The sequence below is a fragment of the Mauremys mutica genome, chromosome 18 (genome assembly GCF_020497125.1).
Source record: "Mauremys mutica isolate MM-2020 ecotype Southern chromosome 18, ASM2049712v1, whole genome shotgun sequence".
Lineage (NCBI taxonomy): Eukaryota > Metazoa > Chordata > Testudines > Geoemydidae > Mauremys > Mauremys mutica.
Genome location: NC_059089.1, coordinates 23,237,348 through 23,255,970, shown reverse-complemented (window position 1 = coordinate 23,255,970; position 18,623 = coordinate 23,237,348). Strand labels below are relative to the sequence as shown.

Genomic DNA, 18,623 nt, shown 5'->3' with positions numbered 1-18,623 from the left:
AGAAATGACCAGGCTGGGGGAAAAGAACCTGCAGCAGAACAGGCCAGGGAGTCGGGCAGATTTGGGCGTTTTTTAGAAGTGAGCCTTTAAAGTGCAAGGCTGTGAACTCTCCATGTGCCTGTTCCTGTCCTAATATATACTTTAAAAGCACAGTCCTGCAAGTACTTAATACTGACCATAGCCCCACTGAAGTCAACGTGGGAGGGAGGGAGCATTTGCAGAATCAAGTCCTAGATACAGCTTTCCAGTTGTTTTCCATATTTTATGTATTTATTTCAATGTAAATTTAAAAAAAGGATGGCTTGCAAGGCCTTCGGCACCATAGCACATAATTAGTACCTCAGCACAGGCCCAGCAGCATTAAAATAATCATGGAACTTTGCCAGCCTGCCACCTACAAAAAATCTCCTTTCAATCGCAAGCCACCTTCAGCTGCCAGAATCGTTACTTTGGGCTTGGCTGAGCTGGGAACACTGGTCTTTCCTTTCCAGCAGCGAAAGGTGTAGGGTGACCGGATGTCCCAATTTTATAGGGCAGTCCCAATATTTGGGGCTTTTTTTAATATGGGCTTCCATTACCCCCCACCCCCGTCCTGATTTTTCACACTTGCTGTCTGGTCACCCTAGAAAGGTGCCAGGTTACACACTATACTGCACTTAGAAAGCTTAGTGTCCTGCCCTCTGTTCAAAACACCACAGGCTGTTAAACCTGAAGGAATTCCAGACCTGGAGTTGGCTTTTCACCAGTTACATTCTGTCTTTTCTCTTTGCACTTCGCTCACCCAAGCTAGTCAGATTTCATGCTCTGGTTCTCACGCACCAGCCCAGCGCGGTAGCGTCTGTGTTGGGCATACTGCAGAGGGATGTCTGAATCCAAACAAAACCACTACACAAGGGCCTTTAAACAAAATGCTAAAAATGTTTCCATTAAAATGAGGGATTTGTAAAATCACTTTTTATAAAATAACCGCTGGATGTGGGTGCGTCTACATGGCAAGCAGAAACCCATAGCAGTGAGTCTCGGAGCCCAGGTCGCTAAGATTAGCTGTGTAGACATTTAGGCTCGGGTGCTGGAGCCCGCAATTGAATGACGTAGCATGGCATGCGGCAGCGGGTTTCTGCTTGCTGTGCGGACATACCCCGTGAGACCTGGGCTCCAGGATAGGAGCACAGACTCTGACCTTACAGAGGCAGCTCCAATATCTCCTTTCCAAGAGCAGACATTTTGGCCTGCCGTCTCTTTTAAGGCGTGTGGCTCTGATTTGGCACCAGCACTTGATATGTATGTGGCACGCTCTCTGGTCAGCAGAAAATCAAGGCTCAGCTCCCATCATGGGAAGTGGCTTTGAAAACCCCTTGTATTGAGCGAAACTGCCTGTTTCCTGTGCCTTCCCCCCCCCATGTGCCTGCCCATGGAGTGTAGCCTGATCACTTCAGAGTTTGTTTCAGAGAGTGAGTGTGGGATAGAGCACTGGGTCGGGACTCAGGAGACATGGTCTGTTCTTGGCTGTGCCACTGATGTGCAGGGTGACCTTAGGCCAGTCACTTCACCTCACTATTTCCTTTCCCATACTTTGTCTTGTCTATTAGGCTCTAAGTTCTTCAGGGCAGAGTCTCGCTCTTACTATTTGATTTAAAAACAACAACAACGAGGAGTCCTTGTGGCACCTTAGAGACTAACAAATTTATTTGGGCATAAGCTTTCGTGGGCTAATTTATGCCCAAATAAATTTGTTAGTCTCTAAGGTGCCACAAGGACTCCACATTGTTTTTGCTGATGCAGACTAACACGGCTACCACTCTGAAACCTGTCACTATTTGATTTTTAGAGTGCCTACCACAATGGGGCTCTGATCTCAGCTGGGGTATGTAAATGCTACTGCAATACAAATAATTAATAATAATAGGTTCTGAGATGAAGCTCATGCACATGGCCAGATGGTCCCTGTATGTTCCAAATCATAGTGTCAAGTGAAATTCCATCACACATTAAGATGATGTCGTGCTGACGTGTGGTTATTTGCAGGTAATACAGAGCTTTTCCTGTAGTGAACTGCCCTGTGTTTGGAGGGTATCGTACATTCCTTTGGCTTTTTCCAGACTTCTCCTACATTTCTCTAAACCACAGCACCACGTTTGCTCTTTGGTGGATCCTTCAAGGGCTGTCTTTTCTCAGTAGGGTTGCCAACCCTCGGGGTTGTCCTGGAGTCTCCAGGAATTAAAAGATTGTTTCATGATGAAACTTCCAGGAATACGTCCAACCAAAATTGGCAACCTTATTTCTCAGTATTAGTTCAGTATGGCCTGTTGGAGGTTTTGGCTGCTGCTGTAGCTTCTAAGGCAGATTTTTGTAATGAATTATTACAATTTCCTGTACTCCATGGCATGGAACCTCATGAGAACAAATGACCTCAGGGCAAAATTCTCCTCTGTGATCAGCCCTGCAAATCTCTGTGTATTCTGCATTCGTTCCACCCATGGAATCCTCAGTCATGCCAATGAGAGCTAAACCTTGCTAATTCGTATCCCTCTCTCTAGGTTCATTTAGCGTACCCATCCCCACGCTGACCAGCAGACATTGTCCTACTAGGATCTCAGAGTGGTTTGCCAAGATTGCTGGCTATATGCTCACATCCCCCGGGGAAGCATTATCTCCGTATTTACACTGTGTGTGTGGTGGGGGGGCAGGGAGGAATGAAGCACAGAGGGGTTGAGTGTCTTGTCCAGGGTCAAACAGGAGGTTGGTGGCAGGGTTGGGCTTAGAACCCAGGTCTTCTGAGTCCCAGTTCATTCTTCCGTGCCCGCCCTTCCTCCCTCAGAGGATGAGATGTGCATTGAAAGGAGAATTTCCTCCTTGGTTTCCTATTTTAGTGCTTTCCAATACAGTGGCATGGTGCCAGTCCTCATTGCTCCGTGTTACAATAGTCATATTGTTCTTTCTCATCACTGGGGAAAGGTTGTTTAGACGGAATCTGGGAACTGATGGTTTTAAAATCAGCTGCACCCAAAGCCTCCCTTGACCTTGTAGTGTAGTCACCAGTCCCTTCCATGACTGGGGAATTCAAGCCAAGACTTCGGGAGACCCAGGCAGTAACCTTAGATTGCTCAGGCTCTATAGTCACTCTGGGGAGCTCAAGAGAACCACATGGTCTGTGGCTGGCTGCCCCAACAAAGCACGTGTGTGTGTGTGTGGTGGGGGTGTGTGTATACACACCACTGCAGTCTGTGTCATTGTGAGAGCAGCTGCCCTACAGAACAATTCAACCCACATACACACAAGGGAAATGAAAAGAGATTGGAGTGAAAGGCCCAGTTAGAATTCACGCAACATCTGGTCGCCATTAAAAACCTAAATCCAGGTATAAGCTCATCAGAGAGAATGGGAACCACTCTCAATAATGAGAGTGCCCAGAGCCCCACTTTGCTGTACGCCCATCCATCTTGCAGGCTCCAAGTAGTCAGCAGTTAATTTTAAAAAATAAGCCGTTTCCTAGTAGAAAACCACTCTTGGGGCCTATAATGAAATAAGAGCTAACTAGAGGCAGCCAGTTTTGTTGGAGCGTTTGGGTGGCAGCTGTTCACAGTGTGCTATTGTGAAATGGGGGGGAACAGAGGAAATGCAGTTCCTAATTCCTTTGTGCAATGAAGAAGCTTTTAGTATTGTTAAATAGCTGCCTCCTGGGACGATATTACAGTCCTCCAGCTTTGCCCCCATTGAGTCGCTGCAGCAGGTTTCTGGTTACCAGGTTTTCTGCTTCAGCCATGCCAGTTGTCCAACTTTACCAGGCCACTGCACTGGGTCCCTCTTTCTGATGGCCCCAAGCATAGGCACTGGGCAACGTGCCTATGGTAACATCACTGCATCTGCGGATGCCATTCCATTTCATCGCAGCTGGGTGGGGCTAACATGCTAGTCACCATCTCTCTGATTTAGGCCAGGTCTAAACTACAAAATGAAGTTGCCCTAACTTAGGTGTACAGCCACCACAATAATTACATCGCTTGTGCGTGTCCACATTTTGCTCCTTGTGTCGACGGTGTGCCGTCCTCACCAGGAGCGCTTGTATCAGTTGTACTGTCAGTGTGGGGGCATTGTGGGATAGCACCTGAAAACCAGTAACAGTCGATGTAAGCAACGCAATGTCTACACCGGGGTAGGCAACCTATGGCATGCATGCCAAAGGCGGCATGCAAGCTAATTTTCAGTGGCAGTCACACTGCCCAGGTCCTGGCCATCGGTCCAGGGGGCTCTGCATTTTAATTTAATTTTAAATGAAGCTTCTTAAACATTTTAAAAACCTTATTTACAAGAATAGTTTAGTTATATATTCTAGACTTATAGAGAGAGACCGTCTAAAAACGTTAAAATGTCTGACTGGCACACGAAACCTTAAATCAGAGTGAATAAATGAAGACTCGGCACAGCACTTCTGAAAGGTTGCCGACCCCTGGTCTACACGGACACTGCATCAACCTGAGTACTTGGACTTGGACCTTTGGCTGCTCGTGGAGGTGGCTATTAAGGTGGTCATGTGGGGCGGGAGCAACGTTTAAATGTAGATGCTTCCATAGTTAGGTCAACGTCCGCTGCCTTGCATCGACCTAACTCTGTAGTGTAGGCCAGGCGTTAGATTGCACTGAGGTCAATTTGCCTCTCAATGCCTCTGCTCACCTTTTGATATCTCCCAAAAGAGGGGACTGTCCCTGGCACTTGCTCTAAACAGGTCTTTTATATGTGTTTTATGGCCCCTCTCTGTCTCTGTGAACGGGGTTATGCTCACCTGTCTCACAAGGGGTTCGGTGAGGCTTCACCACCTAGTGTTTGCAAAGAGCTCAGGATCTTCAGATATAAGGTGCCATCTTTGTGTTCTGTGGCTGTACAGCACCTAGCACAATGGGACCCTGCTCCATGGCTGGGGCTCCTAGAAGGTACCACAACCCAAATAATAACGAACACAAACCATAATGTCCTGCCTCGGATCTCTGTGAACCATGAGCATATTTTTCCACCCCTTTCGCTTAGACCACCTGTGAAAGGAGATCTTGTGATGAACAGCTAAGTAAGACAAGCCAGCCAGTAAGAGTGGGGTTTTGGGGGGAGAGAAGGAGATGATGCTTAGATCAAAACACAGTGAAACCTCTCTTCTGCCTTGTCCTCACTGCTAATAAAGGGGTATCTTTTTTTCCCTCAGAGCTCACACGCATTTGTTACTCTCTGTGACGCTTCCCAGGATTGTGAGGCATCTTGCTCCCACCTGCCCTTAGTGTGAGTCTTGTCTGCACCTTCTGGCGATCAGCTCCCTGCCTCACCATCCTGGGAACTCAACCACTGCCTTCCAGGCATCCCCCTCTCGGTCCAGGTTAGTGATAGGCACACGCCACCCCCCCAGGCGTCCCTCTGGAGCATTCCCTAGAAAAGAAAATCATAACATGCTTTCTAGAGCCTGAACATAACACACTAGCCATTCCCTTGTCTCCTACAGCATAGCTTACCCCAAGTCCCTTTCCCAGTGTTTTCAGACAGGATGGCCGAGGACCCCCTTTCATAACATCTAGCCTGCTGGCAGCTGGTCGTCACAGGCTGAAGGATGCTAGGGTGTTTCTCTGCATCCCCAAATAGATAGACCAGACTTTTGATCTTCACCTGCAAATAGGGTTTCTTCTGCCCTCTGCTCACCTTTTCCTGTTAATTTCCATCTGAAGTCTCTGTAAACTCTTGATTAGCATTTGACTTAGTATGCTGATAGACTTCCGTTGTGAGACACATCATATACAGTGGTCTACCAGGGAGATAAGGGTCTCCCGCCTGCTGTCTGCAGAAGTTTGTCTCCAGACACGCTACCTTTGAGTGACCTGCCTTTAATTACAAGGCCTAGAGAACATAATTTCCAGCATATATGTATCACGCCGCACGTATTTTCCATATGTATATCTCACAATGATTATGATGACAGGTGTGACCTTACGTGCCATTCTTCTGGTGAACCCCCGGGGATCCTGGTACCCGTATATACTCTTGTGCCTTCTGGCAGTCGACATCAAGAGGTCCTTGTGTCCTATTATCCTAAGGCAAAAACACACTAGGGATAAGGTGCTTCAGTTTTACCATGAGGTTCACTAGGTGAGACCAGCTCCAGACAAGAGTAGTTCTGACTTTGTCTAATTTACTTCACGATAACACTGAAGTGCCCTGTCCTCACTGTGGTTTTTACCTCAGGATAGCTCACTTGCTTTAGTTGCCGTGATATAAAATATCACCATTGTTAGCAGTGAAGATAAGGCCATCAGTAACCAGGGACTAGCAACCTGGTGAGAGTTGGCCTTTAAGTTCTAACAGGATTGGACTGACAGCCTGGGCGATTGTGGTCTCTAAAGACAGAAGTGGCCTGTTGAAAGTGGCCTATAGTGCAGGCTTTGGAGTTGGCTGTACCAAACAGGCAGACTAAGGGGCCAGTAAAGCTGATGGAGCGAGCAACTGTGGGCTGGTAGGGATGGAAATTTGTTGGTTCCTGTAAGAGCAACAGAGGTGGCAGCCATTCCTGCCAATGCTGACTCTGTGCTTGTCACCATCTGTCATGAAAATGTATTGCCCACATCAAACCTACTCCTAGAGCTTGGTGAGGTTGTCTGTGGTGTGTATAACCTGTCATATCGCAGCTGATTCAGCATCAGGAAACAGTAATTTATTTTCCAGTAAGCCTCTGTGCCAGAGGCTCATTTTAGAGATGAGCAGGGAATTGTTTTGGGGATTATATTTAAGGTGCCACAAGTACTCCTGGTTTTTTTGCGGATACAGACTAACACGGCTGCTACTCTGAAACCTATAAAATACAGGAGGCTATCAGATTTTATTTGTTTACAGAGCACACGAAAGCAGGAATATAATCCGTTATTACCAAAGCATCTGATAACACTCTGAAGATCAATGTGGAATTAGCATCATATAGAAGTCAAGTTCTCTATCCCATTTGCCAAATGGGTCTGTCAGAGCTGGATGAGATAAGGGGGAATTGGCCTAGCAAGCCAATGAGCAGTCATCTCATGGTCTAAGAAGATGGTGTTCCATGGTGTAAACAAAGATGGAGCAGATTATATCTTGGAACCTTGAAATTATGTGTGTGCTACCTGTGAAGCCTATTGAAGAAACTGAGTTTCTGTGTGGCTTGTTTTTTGTTTTAAATTATAAGACACTACTTTGCTGCAGCACAAGTGTGATTTTTAAGGCTCCAGGACTTCGGGCTGTGGTCTGCATGGCTTGCAGTGGTGTCCTTCACTAAGGCCCCGATCCACCAAAATGCATGCTTAATTTTAAGCATATGAATAGTCCATTGATTTATGCATGCATTTAAATGCTTTGCTAGTTAAAGGCCTACTCAGGGGCACATTATCTTGCCTCCTATTGCTTATGCCAAAGGGGAGCGCAAATGGATGTGCTTGCAAATACTGTGGGCATGATTCTGGTGGCTTGCTCAAAATTAGTTCCCCAAAAAACTGAAGGCAAGTTGTGTGGCCAAGAAGCTAATGAATATCTAAGGACTGGAGCTGCTCGAGAAATGGGACCAACTGCTGTTGGTGAAAGAGAATAGAAGATAGTACCTCACCCAGCTTGTCTCTCTACTAGCCTGGGACCAACATGTCTACACCAACACTGCAGAATAGTGTCTTGGTCAGTGGCCAGGGGAACGGAAAAGATGCTCTACCCAGGCTCCACCCACAATACTTGGGATTATGGGTGGACCTTCGGTAGAGTCCCATCAAGTTTCCTTTCCTCTGCCCACTGACCAAGACACTGTCCTGTTTCAATGAAGCACAAATGTAAAGCACACGGGCCAGATTCTGATCACTGCAGACCCCAGAGTAACGCCATTGAAATCAGTGGAGCTATTCCAGATGAACAGAGGTTGCTGCAAGATCCAGATCCAGCCCTGGGGCTCTTAATGCACCAGTTCAGTAGGTGTTCGTCATTCAAGCTCTGGAACCTGCCCACCCAGATAGAAGGCGGTTGCCAAAATCCATTTCCTCTGGGGAGCTAGGATGGGGGCAGAAAGAAGATACTGTGCAAACCTGCTTCTAAACAAACACTGAGTCATCTGTCAAGGCTGTCAGCTCTCTCTACGGTAGCTGGCGGCCTGGGGCTAGCTCTGCACACAGTTGGGGATGCATTAAAAAAGGAAAGTAACAGCTCAAAACATGTGATCAGATTTTTTTTTTAAATGTACCAATTAAAGCGGTGAGTGTTGTTGAGGGTGTAACTGCTCTTCAAAGGCTCCCGGCAGCCTGCTCGTAGTAGAGGCTGTTTGTCAATCCAGCCGTTCCAAAATGCCCTGGATTAAGATAGACAGGCTCCTCCAGCACCCTAAATCCTTATGGAAATTCTGTCGTTCCTGTGTGTTGCCAGCTTCCCCTGCCCACAGACCGTACAGGCTAAGGTAAGGACGTCAGTGTCCCCCGTCGTGTTCTCGGCGTCACTTTTATCTGGGTTCCTCAGGTGTATTTCAGAGTGAAGCCTGCTTTTGTTCTGTCTTTTGTATCTTCTCCCCGTCCACCCATGCAGGCTGCTTGTAGGAGTTTTCCTCTGTTCGATACGCATGTCTGCACAGAGGCAGAGAGATCTGAAGAAATTATCTATTTTGGTTATAAAAGGATCCCTCCTGGCTTCATGCAGTTATTTAATCTAGGCTGCCAAATCCACCCCATATATGAACCAGCCTCGGAGTAAGGGGTAAAGGCCAGTGCTTTGTCCTATAAAAAAGGCTGCATTCAGTATGAAACCATTGTAATTCACCATGGGAGTTTTATAGAGGGGAGCTTATGTAAAATGGCTTTGTGGAAGTGTCTTTGGCGTCCATTCTTGCAGACCCATGACCACTGCAGCTGCTGAGAGTGCTTCCGGCAGGCAGGTAATAAACAATGATTGTTAAACCTGGGGTTTGAACCATACACAGCTTCTGTCATGCCCAGGGCATCAGGCAGCTGCAGGGAGACGGGAAAGGAAATAGACAAAGCTTGAGAGTGACAGACAGCCTTAGGACCCACTTTGAATTGGGACTTGATTGGAAAAGATGAATCCTTGTTCTAAAGCAACGTGGCACAGCATCTTTTAAAGAGCAGACATGGCTACTGCTTAGACACAGCCGCTGAGTGTTACTACGTACAGCATGTTACTACTTAACAACCACCTAAATTAGAGAGGATCCTTTGCTGCTCGACTGCTCTGTCACTGTCCATTTGCTCTTCTGAAGGGCAGGATTAAAGATTTATTGTTAGGAGCAGTCTTAATATTCCTTTTATTTGGAGCCCTGTAAAATCCTGAGGTGACCACAGCGTTTGCACTAGCAATCTGAAAGCTCTCGGGAATGATCTCCAGTTAATGCACATTTTAGCCACACTGGTTACACTGAACTCTAGCTATGAAATGTCCAGACTAGGCTGTCTTCATTCTGATATATGACCCCAGAGCAATATTCAGTTGTTGGCATCCCCAGTCTGGCTTTAGCTCTCTCCATTTTACAGGCCATTTAGATTATTTTCAGGATCTACCACTCCCTGGGCCAGAGGCATTTGTGGAAGGCCGCATGTTCAATCCCTGAGAGGGGAGGGAGTGTCTGCCATTGCATAATAGCCATTGTAGCAGATTAAGGAGAGGCATTACTGAGGCCTGAGGGAAATCCTCGCTATCCTAGATGCGGGAAGGGAGACAGCGTGACCAGTTCTCACCATATTTGGTGTTTTCCTTGAAGTCTCAGCTCCTGGAGTCAGGTGATTTACATGAGAAACTTTCATTTAAAAGGAAAGTAAGTTTCTGCTTGTGAAGAAACCTTGAAAACACAACCCCTAAAAATTTAAACACCAGAAGGGAAATAAAAAGACCCCCCCCCAAATTTTTTTTTAATCTCAGGATTGTCTTAAAATCATAATTTTGGGGGCCTGGCACCTGATTTTGGGGTTTGAGAGAGTAATAGGGTTAGTTAGGGTTCTCACTAGGCCCTGGAAGACTCTCCAGGAAAAAAAAATAGATGCCCATGGCCCTGGGACTGTCACCTGTGGAAATGCAGGACCGAGCCTATTTTTGCAGGCTTGTGTAAAGATACCAAGCTCTGGTCTCCAAGGCCAGTCCTTTAGAACAAATTATTATCTAACCTAGGGATTTTTGCACCAGTGATGCTATGCTTTCACTGTCCCAGTGCCAAGCCCTGCATGTAGGAGCCCTGCACTAGTGTAAAAGGTGACTTGCCACCATTCATTTTATCTTTGCGTGCTAGTGCGGCACGTGGACACTAGAGTTTTCCATCAGAGCAGATATCTCAGCAAAGCTACAAAATCCCCACTGTAGATGAGGCCTAAGGCTAAAATCTTACTGATGCCAAAAGGCCTTGAGAGAAATGCTTGAGAATTCCCCTAGTTACATCACATGCTGCTTTTCTGCAAGAACTGAAACTGTGTTGCACGAGAGTGCCAGGATTTGCCATTCAACTAGTGGCTATGCAATATGGGCTTTGCAAAGTAGCACTAAACAGGCAGTGGGTTTGCAAAGTCGGCTGTTTCTATTGGGTCAGCAAAACAGCATAATTCTGGTCTTGCCCGTTTACTGTCCTGCTGCAAGACTGTCGGGAACCCTGCCACATTTCAATTTATGGGCTTACACATTAAAACATATGGCCTTTATAGATTTTTTCCCATACTGTCATAAAAAATGAAAAGCAGCATTTTATGCTCTGCTGCTGACCTTAGGTTGTCATTGGTCCAGCTCCTAGTCTGTAAGGATCAGCTTCATTTAAGAAAAAACAAAACAATACAATTGTTGGCATAGAGTTCTTGGGAAAAAGTTTCCCACCATTACTAACACCTGTGCAGCTCCTTTGGTGGGAGCACTAGTGTGGGCTGGCCACTGGTATTTTAAACTCTGCCATGTCTAATCCTGCTCAAAGCAAGTCGAGCTAACGCTAGGTCTTGTCTACACCAGGTAACCCATTGTTGCTTGCATTGGTGGAGCTGCTCTAGGTTTAGCAACATGGGAACAGTTTGCCCAGATAACCCGGCTGTACACAAGGCTGCTGCGTTTTCTTTGGCTTGGAGTCCCGTAGGAACACAGTGCATTGTCCCAGTGTGGACTTGTTTGCCAGTCGGAGTCTGGCTTTGCCTAGAGGAGCTGCAGAGCTGTGTCCTCGGGTGCTGGCTTCTAAGCTGGACAGGCTGGTATATTCAGCTCCGAACTCCTCGGGAACTCCATTTCCTGGGTTTGAAATACGGGAGAAGCCCTTTCTTGGAGAAATCCAGCTGGGTGTTTTGTGGATCTGCAACAGCCCAGGAGAACTCTGTGATTTGTCCGTGTTTGGAGTGTAACCAACAACGGGGGTATAAAGGCAGCTTTTATTATAAACAAAGCACAGCTGGTCTTTGGGTTTGTTTTAGAATTTTATCACCCCAAAATTTCAGGGAGCGCTCGATGATGCTTTTAACAGCCCTGAAAGTGCGAGACGGGTGCAGCTCAGCGAGGCGGTGCATCATCAGTGCCATCTGCTCTACCGCAGCTATGCCAGGGGAAATCTGTCCTAGCCTGCAGCTTTCCTACCATTCCAGACCTGAGCTCCTCCTGCTAGGCTGCGGCGGGGAATGCTGAACTGTCGGGAGGGAGGGGGTTGGTTTGTTTGTTTTGTGACCTGCGTAAACCACCAGCTCCGTTTTCACTTAACGACTTCCTCTGCGTTTGGACCCAAGGGCTCGGATCAGCTGAAGGGATGATAATGGGCAATTGCAGGTGTGCTTTGGCTGGGAACGAATGAGTGGTATCGGCCTTCCAGTTTGCATTGGCGCTGGGCAGGTCGGGGAAGGCACTTGCTCGTCATTCTGGGTTCTCTGAGTCTATTACTCTTGCTCACACTTCAGTATGAAGCAAAGGAATCTCAGGTAGAATCAAGGTCTCAGCCAAACCCCTTTTGCGTGTGAATTTCAAGCAACTGCAACTCCCACCGATCTCCAGGGGAATCGTGGCTGCTCAGCACCTCTCTGGATCAGGCCCCGACTGGCTCAGAAGAATGGGCTCTGAGGGGCGTGTTTTCAAAAGGATTCTAAAGGCCTCTGTAAGCCTGAAATATTTAGCAGCACTGGAGCTGCAGGAAAGCAGATGAGACAGAAAGGGAACAGAATCAGATTGGCCGCAAGTCGCTGGCAAGTGGATTCTGTGCAAAGCCTCTGGCACTCTCTGTCCCCCATCCTGCCCATGCTAATCGGAGCTGTCCGCCACTGGCGCGCTGAGCTGCGGCTGTGTGGGTAGCATGTGTAGGAGGAAGGCCGAGCACTCGCCAGCCCAGTGATACCCTTTCTGAAAGCCTGGGGCAGAGGGGAAAAACAAACCCCGATTCTCTTAAAGAAACAGGCACGGTCAGCTTGACCTGCCCTGATGGAGTTAGATACAATATGAGCCTTAGACATTGGTGTAAATTGGTACCACCTTTTAGGGAGCTGATTCAGTTCCCTCATTCAGCTGTTGCCCAGGAGATGGAGTCCATGCCTCCGAGGAGATGTAGCATGCTCGGTGTAGCTGGGGCAGGAGCAGGGATTTCCAGGTGAGCTAGAATGAGGAAAGACTGGCCCTCTCAAGCCTGTTCCTCTGAGTTTCTGGGAACAAGAAAAATCCCTTTCAGTTGGCTTATGGGAAAAAATAATAATATGGGGTGGGAAAGGTAAATCCCTTGAAGTCCCCAGCACGTGCAATTTCATAACAGGCATGAGTTTGTTAGTTGAAATTCACTGAGCTCAGCAGGTTCCGCTGGGTGGGGTGGGAAGGGAGGAGGAGAGGGGATGCATGGAGGGGGGAGTTAGCTGTATTGCCTTGGTTTCCAGTTGAAAACCAAAACTGCATCCACTTTCCCTGTGAACTGAATTGAAAGCATTCAGACAATGAACACAGTTAGCGTCGTTCACGTTACAGCCGAGGTATCAGCCATGACAAGGAGTGTTGGGCAGGAAACCGTTTTCCCATCCTGTGACTATTTTTGAGAGTTCAAAAACTTTTACCCTCCTGAATCAGGACAAGAAGTGAAAATCTCAGAATTTTTCACCAAGAAATGCTTTTTCAGTTTGGGGCCATTGAAACATTTTGTTTTGAGCATTTTCAAACATTTTATTTTGAGTCCAACCTTTTTTTTTTCTTTTTAACCTTTTACTTGGCCTAATTAGCGTAAATTTCTAAATGAAAAGTCATTTCAAACCAGAAAGCTGGGGGGTTTCATTCTGGAAATGCATTAGTTTTAAAACTTTTTCTGTTTCTTTTCTTTTTTCTTTCTTTCTTTCTTTTTTTTTTTTGGTCACTGGAACTGATCCTGTTTTGCAAACCATTTTGGTTTTGACAAATTGGCATTTTTCAATGGAAAAAAACATTTTTGTCTAAAAGTTCCTCACTGACTGTAGTAAGACATTTCCCTGCCTCCAGTATTTAGGAACATAGGACTTGCTAGACTGGATCAGACCCAAGTCCCATCTAGTCTTGGACTGTCTTTGAGAGTGACCATACCAGATGGCAGAGGAGGGCAAACTACGGTGGCCCGTGGGACCGTCCTGCCCGGTCCCTGAGCTCCTGGCCAGGGAGGCTCACCCCCAGTTCTTCCCCCGCTGTTCCCCCTCCCCTGCAGTTACACTGCTGCGCAGGCAGCGGGGTTGCATGCTCCTGCAGGGCAGCGCGGCAGCGTGTCTGGCTCCGTCCAGGTGGCGCGGCTGCCAGAGCGGCATGGTAAGGGGGTTGGATAAGGGGCAAGGGGTGCCAGGGGGCAGTCAGGGGACAGGGAGAAGGGGGGTTGGATGGGGCGGATGTTTTGGGGAGCAGTCAGGGGATGGGGAATGGGGGGGGTGGATAGGCGTGGGGTCCCGGGGAGCCTGTGATATGGGCAGGGATATGGATAGGGGTTGGGGCAGTCAGGGGACAGGGAGTGGGGGGGGTTGGCTAGGGAGTGGGGTCTTGGGGGGGGTTAGGGTTGGGAGGATCTCAGGAGGGGGTGATCAGGGGACAAGGAGCTGGAGGGGTTGGATGGGCTGGGGGTTTTGAAGGGGGCGGGAGGTGGGAGGGGGTCGGATAAGGGTGGGGGCCGGGCTGTTTGGGGAGGCACAGCCTTCCTAACCCAGCCCTCCATACAGTTTTGCAACCCTGATGTGGCCCTCTGGCCAAAAAGTTTGCCCACCCCGGTATAGAGGAAGGAGCAAGAATTTTGCAGTAGGCAGGTGTGATGGGTAAGTGTGAAATACTATTCCATTCTCACTGGCTGAGAACTTCCCCAGTTTTAGGGGGATGATTTCTGTTTCTCTAGTGAAGGGGCCATTGCATACATAACGGAGCTGCAGACACCAGTGTTTTTAAACGAAAGCTCAAAGTTCTGAGAATCCAGCCAAGCCACCGCAATCCGCACATTGATGTGGCCATAAACATGAAGTGGGCTCTGCTCTCAGGAAGAAAGAACCTTCTGGGATGGAAATGTAACCAGATGAGGAAGACACTTTCCAAATAATAAGTGTGCTGGCCAGACATGGGCCTGGGCTGCAGAGTTGGACTCTCGACCCAGATCTGTATTAAAAAGATTAAATCTCATATTCAGGGGCTTACTTACCAAATTTGATGTGCAGGCAGATTGTGAATGTAAAGTGCAATAGCTATTCTTGATTGACTCCAGTTGTGGGCACTGTTATTCTGGAGTAAGAACATCCATATGTGGAGTTAATCAGGAGCGGTTAATCAAGACGACCTATTCCAGAATAACTCCATGTAGACTAGATTTTATACACTTTTCTCAGCACTTGAAGAATCAAACCCTGATCCCATTGACGTGATTGGAACTTTCCCATAGAGCCTTTAAGTGGGACTGAGGTGAGAGCCCTCTGCAGAATGAATATTAATCCTTTTGTATAAAAATTGTACTTCCCTTTTATGGGCTGGTCTCAGAATCCAAATACAGACCTGCACATCCTGCCTAAAACCTGCATCTTTGATGAGTGGGCTCCCGAGGGGTAGCAGCATCCCTGCTGTAATTCATGGATTTCAAAGCCAGCATGGACCATTATAATCATCCAAGTCTGACCTCATGCATAAGAGAGGCCTGAGAAACTCACCTGGGGACTCCTAAACCAAGGCCAAAGACATCCAGTCTTGATTTAAATTCTCCTAGAAGACAAGCCTAGTATTCAACTGAAAAACAAATAAATACAGCCTGGTGTGTGCTAGGGGGCAAGAACTGAGCTCTTGCTACGCTTAAAATTTGCCTTTTGAGATGCACCATTAAAATCCCAGTAAGAAGATTTCCCAAAGCATGGTTGTCCTATTACCCAGATTAGCACTGCTGAATTTTTCACCAGCTGCACTCAAAGACAGCATGTAAAATACCGGCCCTAGGTAAGTCAATGGGAGTTTTGCTATTGACCTTAATGGAGCCGGGATTTCACGCCGAAAATATAAGTCCAATCTTGCATGTAGCCTCTTGCCTCCCCTGAAGGTAGTGGTGCTCCGTGTGGCTGAAAGATCTGCCGACATGGATCCTATAGGAGGATTGGGGCTTTAATAAATAAATTCTGTTGAAGAACAGATGGCTGAGCTTCGACATCTCCCATTTAACATTCACTATGGCTCTCTAATTTAAAAAAAAATGTCTAAACATTTTCAGTAATAACTCAGCCATGAGCATGTCCCTGTTCACTGCTGGGTTTATGTGACTAAAATAAATAATAACTAAATGCACTATCTTCATTTTATGTCTATTGAGCAGCCAGCAAATTGCCTACCCATAAAATCCACCCGTTTACTTATGCTGTGCATGGTACATTTCATTCTATTTATTTTATTGCGAAATGACATATTGGCTTAAAACAAAAACAAATATGTAAGACTGAGGATGCACTGATGTCACAACCAAAGGAACATTGCAATGCAAAACCATTCACGCTCTCCTGATCTCTCTTGCTCTCTGGATGCTGGAAAGAGTCGGTATGAGAAACCGCTAAAGGAAATGCGACTTCACCTCTGGCAAAAGCATCCCAAAGGCATTGTTTCCAGCACAGTGCAATGGAGCGAATTCCTTTGAGTGTGCTGACATTGTAGACAAAAGCAGAACGTCCTAGGAATCTCTGCGAGCCTTCCCTCCCATTCTGAAATGCTCACTGAAGTAATTTAAAGTACCCTTGTTTGAAAAAAAATATCCATACCAAGGAGACAGAACAGTGCAACACTCTCTCTACCTGCTGCATGAGAGGAGTTAGAGAAAGGAATGACCCATCAGGTCAATGAATCTGTCCCACCATAAATACAGGTCTAGTGACCCTAACAAGGGACATACCAGGTGTTGAAGTGATGCTACCCTTGACCTTAGTTAGTGGATATGAGTGTGGGAGTGGGGTTTTAACTGTAGAGAAAGGAAATCCATATTAAACTCATTAACCTGACTTGCCTCAATAGACTGCAAAACATGTAACATCCTGGCCAGTGTGTACCCCTGGCCCCGTCCACCACTTGAGGATACTAGTCTACTACTGACAGCTGAGGGTGTTACCCTTTAGATCAGAGGTGGGCAAACTATGGCCCACGGGCCACATCCGGCCTGCAGGACCGGCCTGCCCGGCCCTTGCGCTCCCAGCCAGGGAGCCTAGCCCCCGGGCCCTCCCTCGCTGTCCCTCCTCCCCCATAGCTACGTCGCTGCATGGGCAGCGCTCTGGGCGGCGGGGTTGTGTGCTCCTGCGGGGCAGCACCGCAGCATGTCTGGCTCCGGCCAGGCGGCGCGGCTGCCACACATGCTGCACTGAGCGGCATGGTAAGGGGACTGGGAGCGGGAGGGTTGGATTAAAGGGCAGGGAGTCCCGGGGGGCAGTCAGGGGACAGGGAGCAGGGGGCGGTTGGATGGGGCGGAGGTCCGGGGGGGCAGTTAGGGGATGGGGGACAGGGGGGTTGGATAAGCATGGGAGTCCTGGGGGGGCTATCAGGAGGTGGGGGTGTGGATAAGGGTTGGGGCAGTCAGGGAGGGGGGGCTGGATAGTGGGTGGGGTCCCGGGGGGTTGGATAAGGGGCGAGGGGTCCCAGGAGGGGGCGGTCGGGGGACAAGGAGCGGGGGGGCGCGGGTCGGATGGCTCGGGGGGGGCTCTGAGAGGGGCGGGCAGGGGGCAGGCTGGTTGGGGAGGCACAGCCTTCCCTACCCGGCCCTCCATACTGTTTTGCAACCCCAACGTGGCCCTCGGGCCAAAAAGTTTGCTCACCCCTGCTTTAGATTGAGTGGTGGAGGTCTGTGCTGTGGGGCTGAAGGTTCTGGATTCCCACCCTGCTGCCAGCTTCCACAAGGGGTCATTACACACGCTTTTCCGAAGAGCTGATTCTCACTGGTCTGGAACATAAGATTTCCTGTGCAGTTACTGGTCATTTCCCCATCTGTAAAATGAGGATAACAGTAATCACCTTTGCAGAGTGTTTCGTGCCCCTCCGATGGAAGTTGCTCTAGAAGTGCCAGGTATTCTTCATTAACTGCTGTGCAAAACCTCAGTGTTTAAACGTGGCCTGAAACCTGCAAGCGTTCAGGTTTCTCTGTGAGCTTGGAGCTTCTGGGCGAGGCAGGCTCTGAAGGGAGGCAGGAGAAGGTCTGGCCGAGTGTTGCTTTGAGGGGTGGGGTTTGTTTAATCCTGGCCCCTGAAGAAAACTCAGGAGGCGAGAGGTCTGAGTTCTCGAGCCCCAAAGCCACAGAGGGGGCCCTGTCTGTGCACTGAAATGATGGCTCAGTTAATAGCAGAGTAAATGCAACAAAACACAACCGCTGCCCGGGCTGTTGTTTGTTAGCAGTGTGCAGTGGAAGTGAATGCCCTGTAAGTACTCTGGGGCTAATGGGGGATAGAAATCGACTAAGATGAGGGCTGGCGAGCAGCAGTCCCTCTCTCGGGGAGGAAGGGAAGGGAGATGAAGCCTGCGAAAACGCCAGGGAGGCCTGGGAGCTTTGCACTTTCCCCCTCCTGCAGCCTCTCTCCTGTTTCGCACACAGGACTGCAATGAGCCTGGCCTCACTGTGTTACTTCCAGGAGCTGTGGCGTGAGGAAATGGTTTTTGGGCAGCGGCAAGCCGATTTGTGCAGCACGTGAGGACAATCAGAGGGAACCCCTGCACATGAAAGAGCGACAGTTTAAAAAAAACCCCACCCTGTCTCTTCCACATACACTCCCTGGTGCAGCTTCCATCTCCTGACATGCTTTAGGAAATACAACGCAGGGTCTGCCTCAGACAGCTGGTCGATCTGGCAGCTCAGAAATACTGGGTGGAACAAAAACAGTTTAGTCTTGTGCCTTTCATCTCCAAGGTCAGTGGTAGATTTCCCCCTCCCCTTCCTTTGAAGGTGACTGACTACTGCAGGCCAGGACTTAGGGAGCACCGAGGGTTACATTGGGAGTTTGGGAGAATCACAGGGTCTCCGTTTGTCCAGCTGCCTCAGTGGTCTCTGTTCATCACAGCTGAGTCCTGTCCGTTCTCTGCTCTGAGGGTGAGCTGCTGCAGTGCATTGGTTTTATTTTTTTCTTCCAAGAGCAGCAGGGGATCGTCAAGGGCTGAGCCATCACACCATTTGTTAGAGAAGCTTCCAGGACTTGCCTCTTGTCTATAGCAGGTGTGAGGCTTTGCCT

General features: G+C 48.3%; 1 protein-coding gene across 4 annotated transcripts in view; it reads left to right on the top strand.

Annotated features, from left to right (window-relative positions):
* Positions 1-18,623, top strand: part of GPSM1 (G protein signaling modulator 1) — a 140,182-nt gene that overhangs the window by 14,217 nt on the left and 107,342 nt on the right. For 3 of the 4 annotated variants that reach the window (XM_044992586.1, XM_044992585.1, XM_044992591.1), the window contains exon 1: positions 8,318-8,428. The exons of the other annotated variant lie outside the window; for it this stretch is intronic. In XM_044992586.1, the coding sequence (XP_044848521.1) occupies positions 8,319-8,428 (110 nt within the window). In that variant the 5' untranslated portion in view covers position 8,318. Of the gene's footprint in view, positions 1-8,317; positions 8,429-18,623 lie in introns of those variants that run through there. 4 annotated transcript variants of the gene reach the window in all.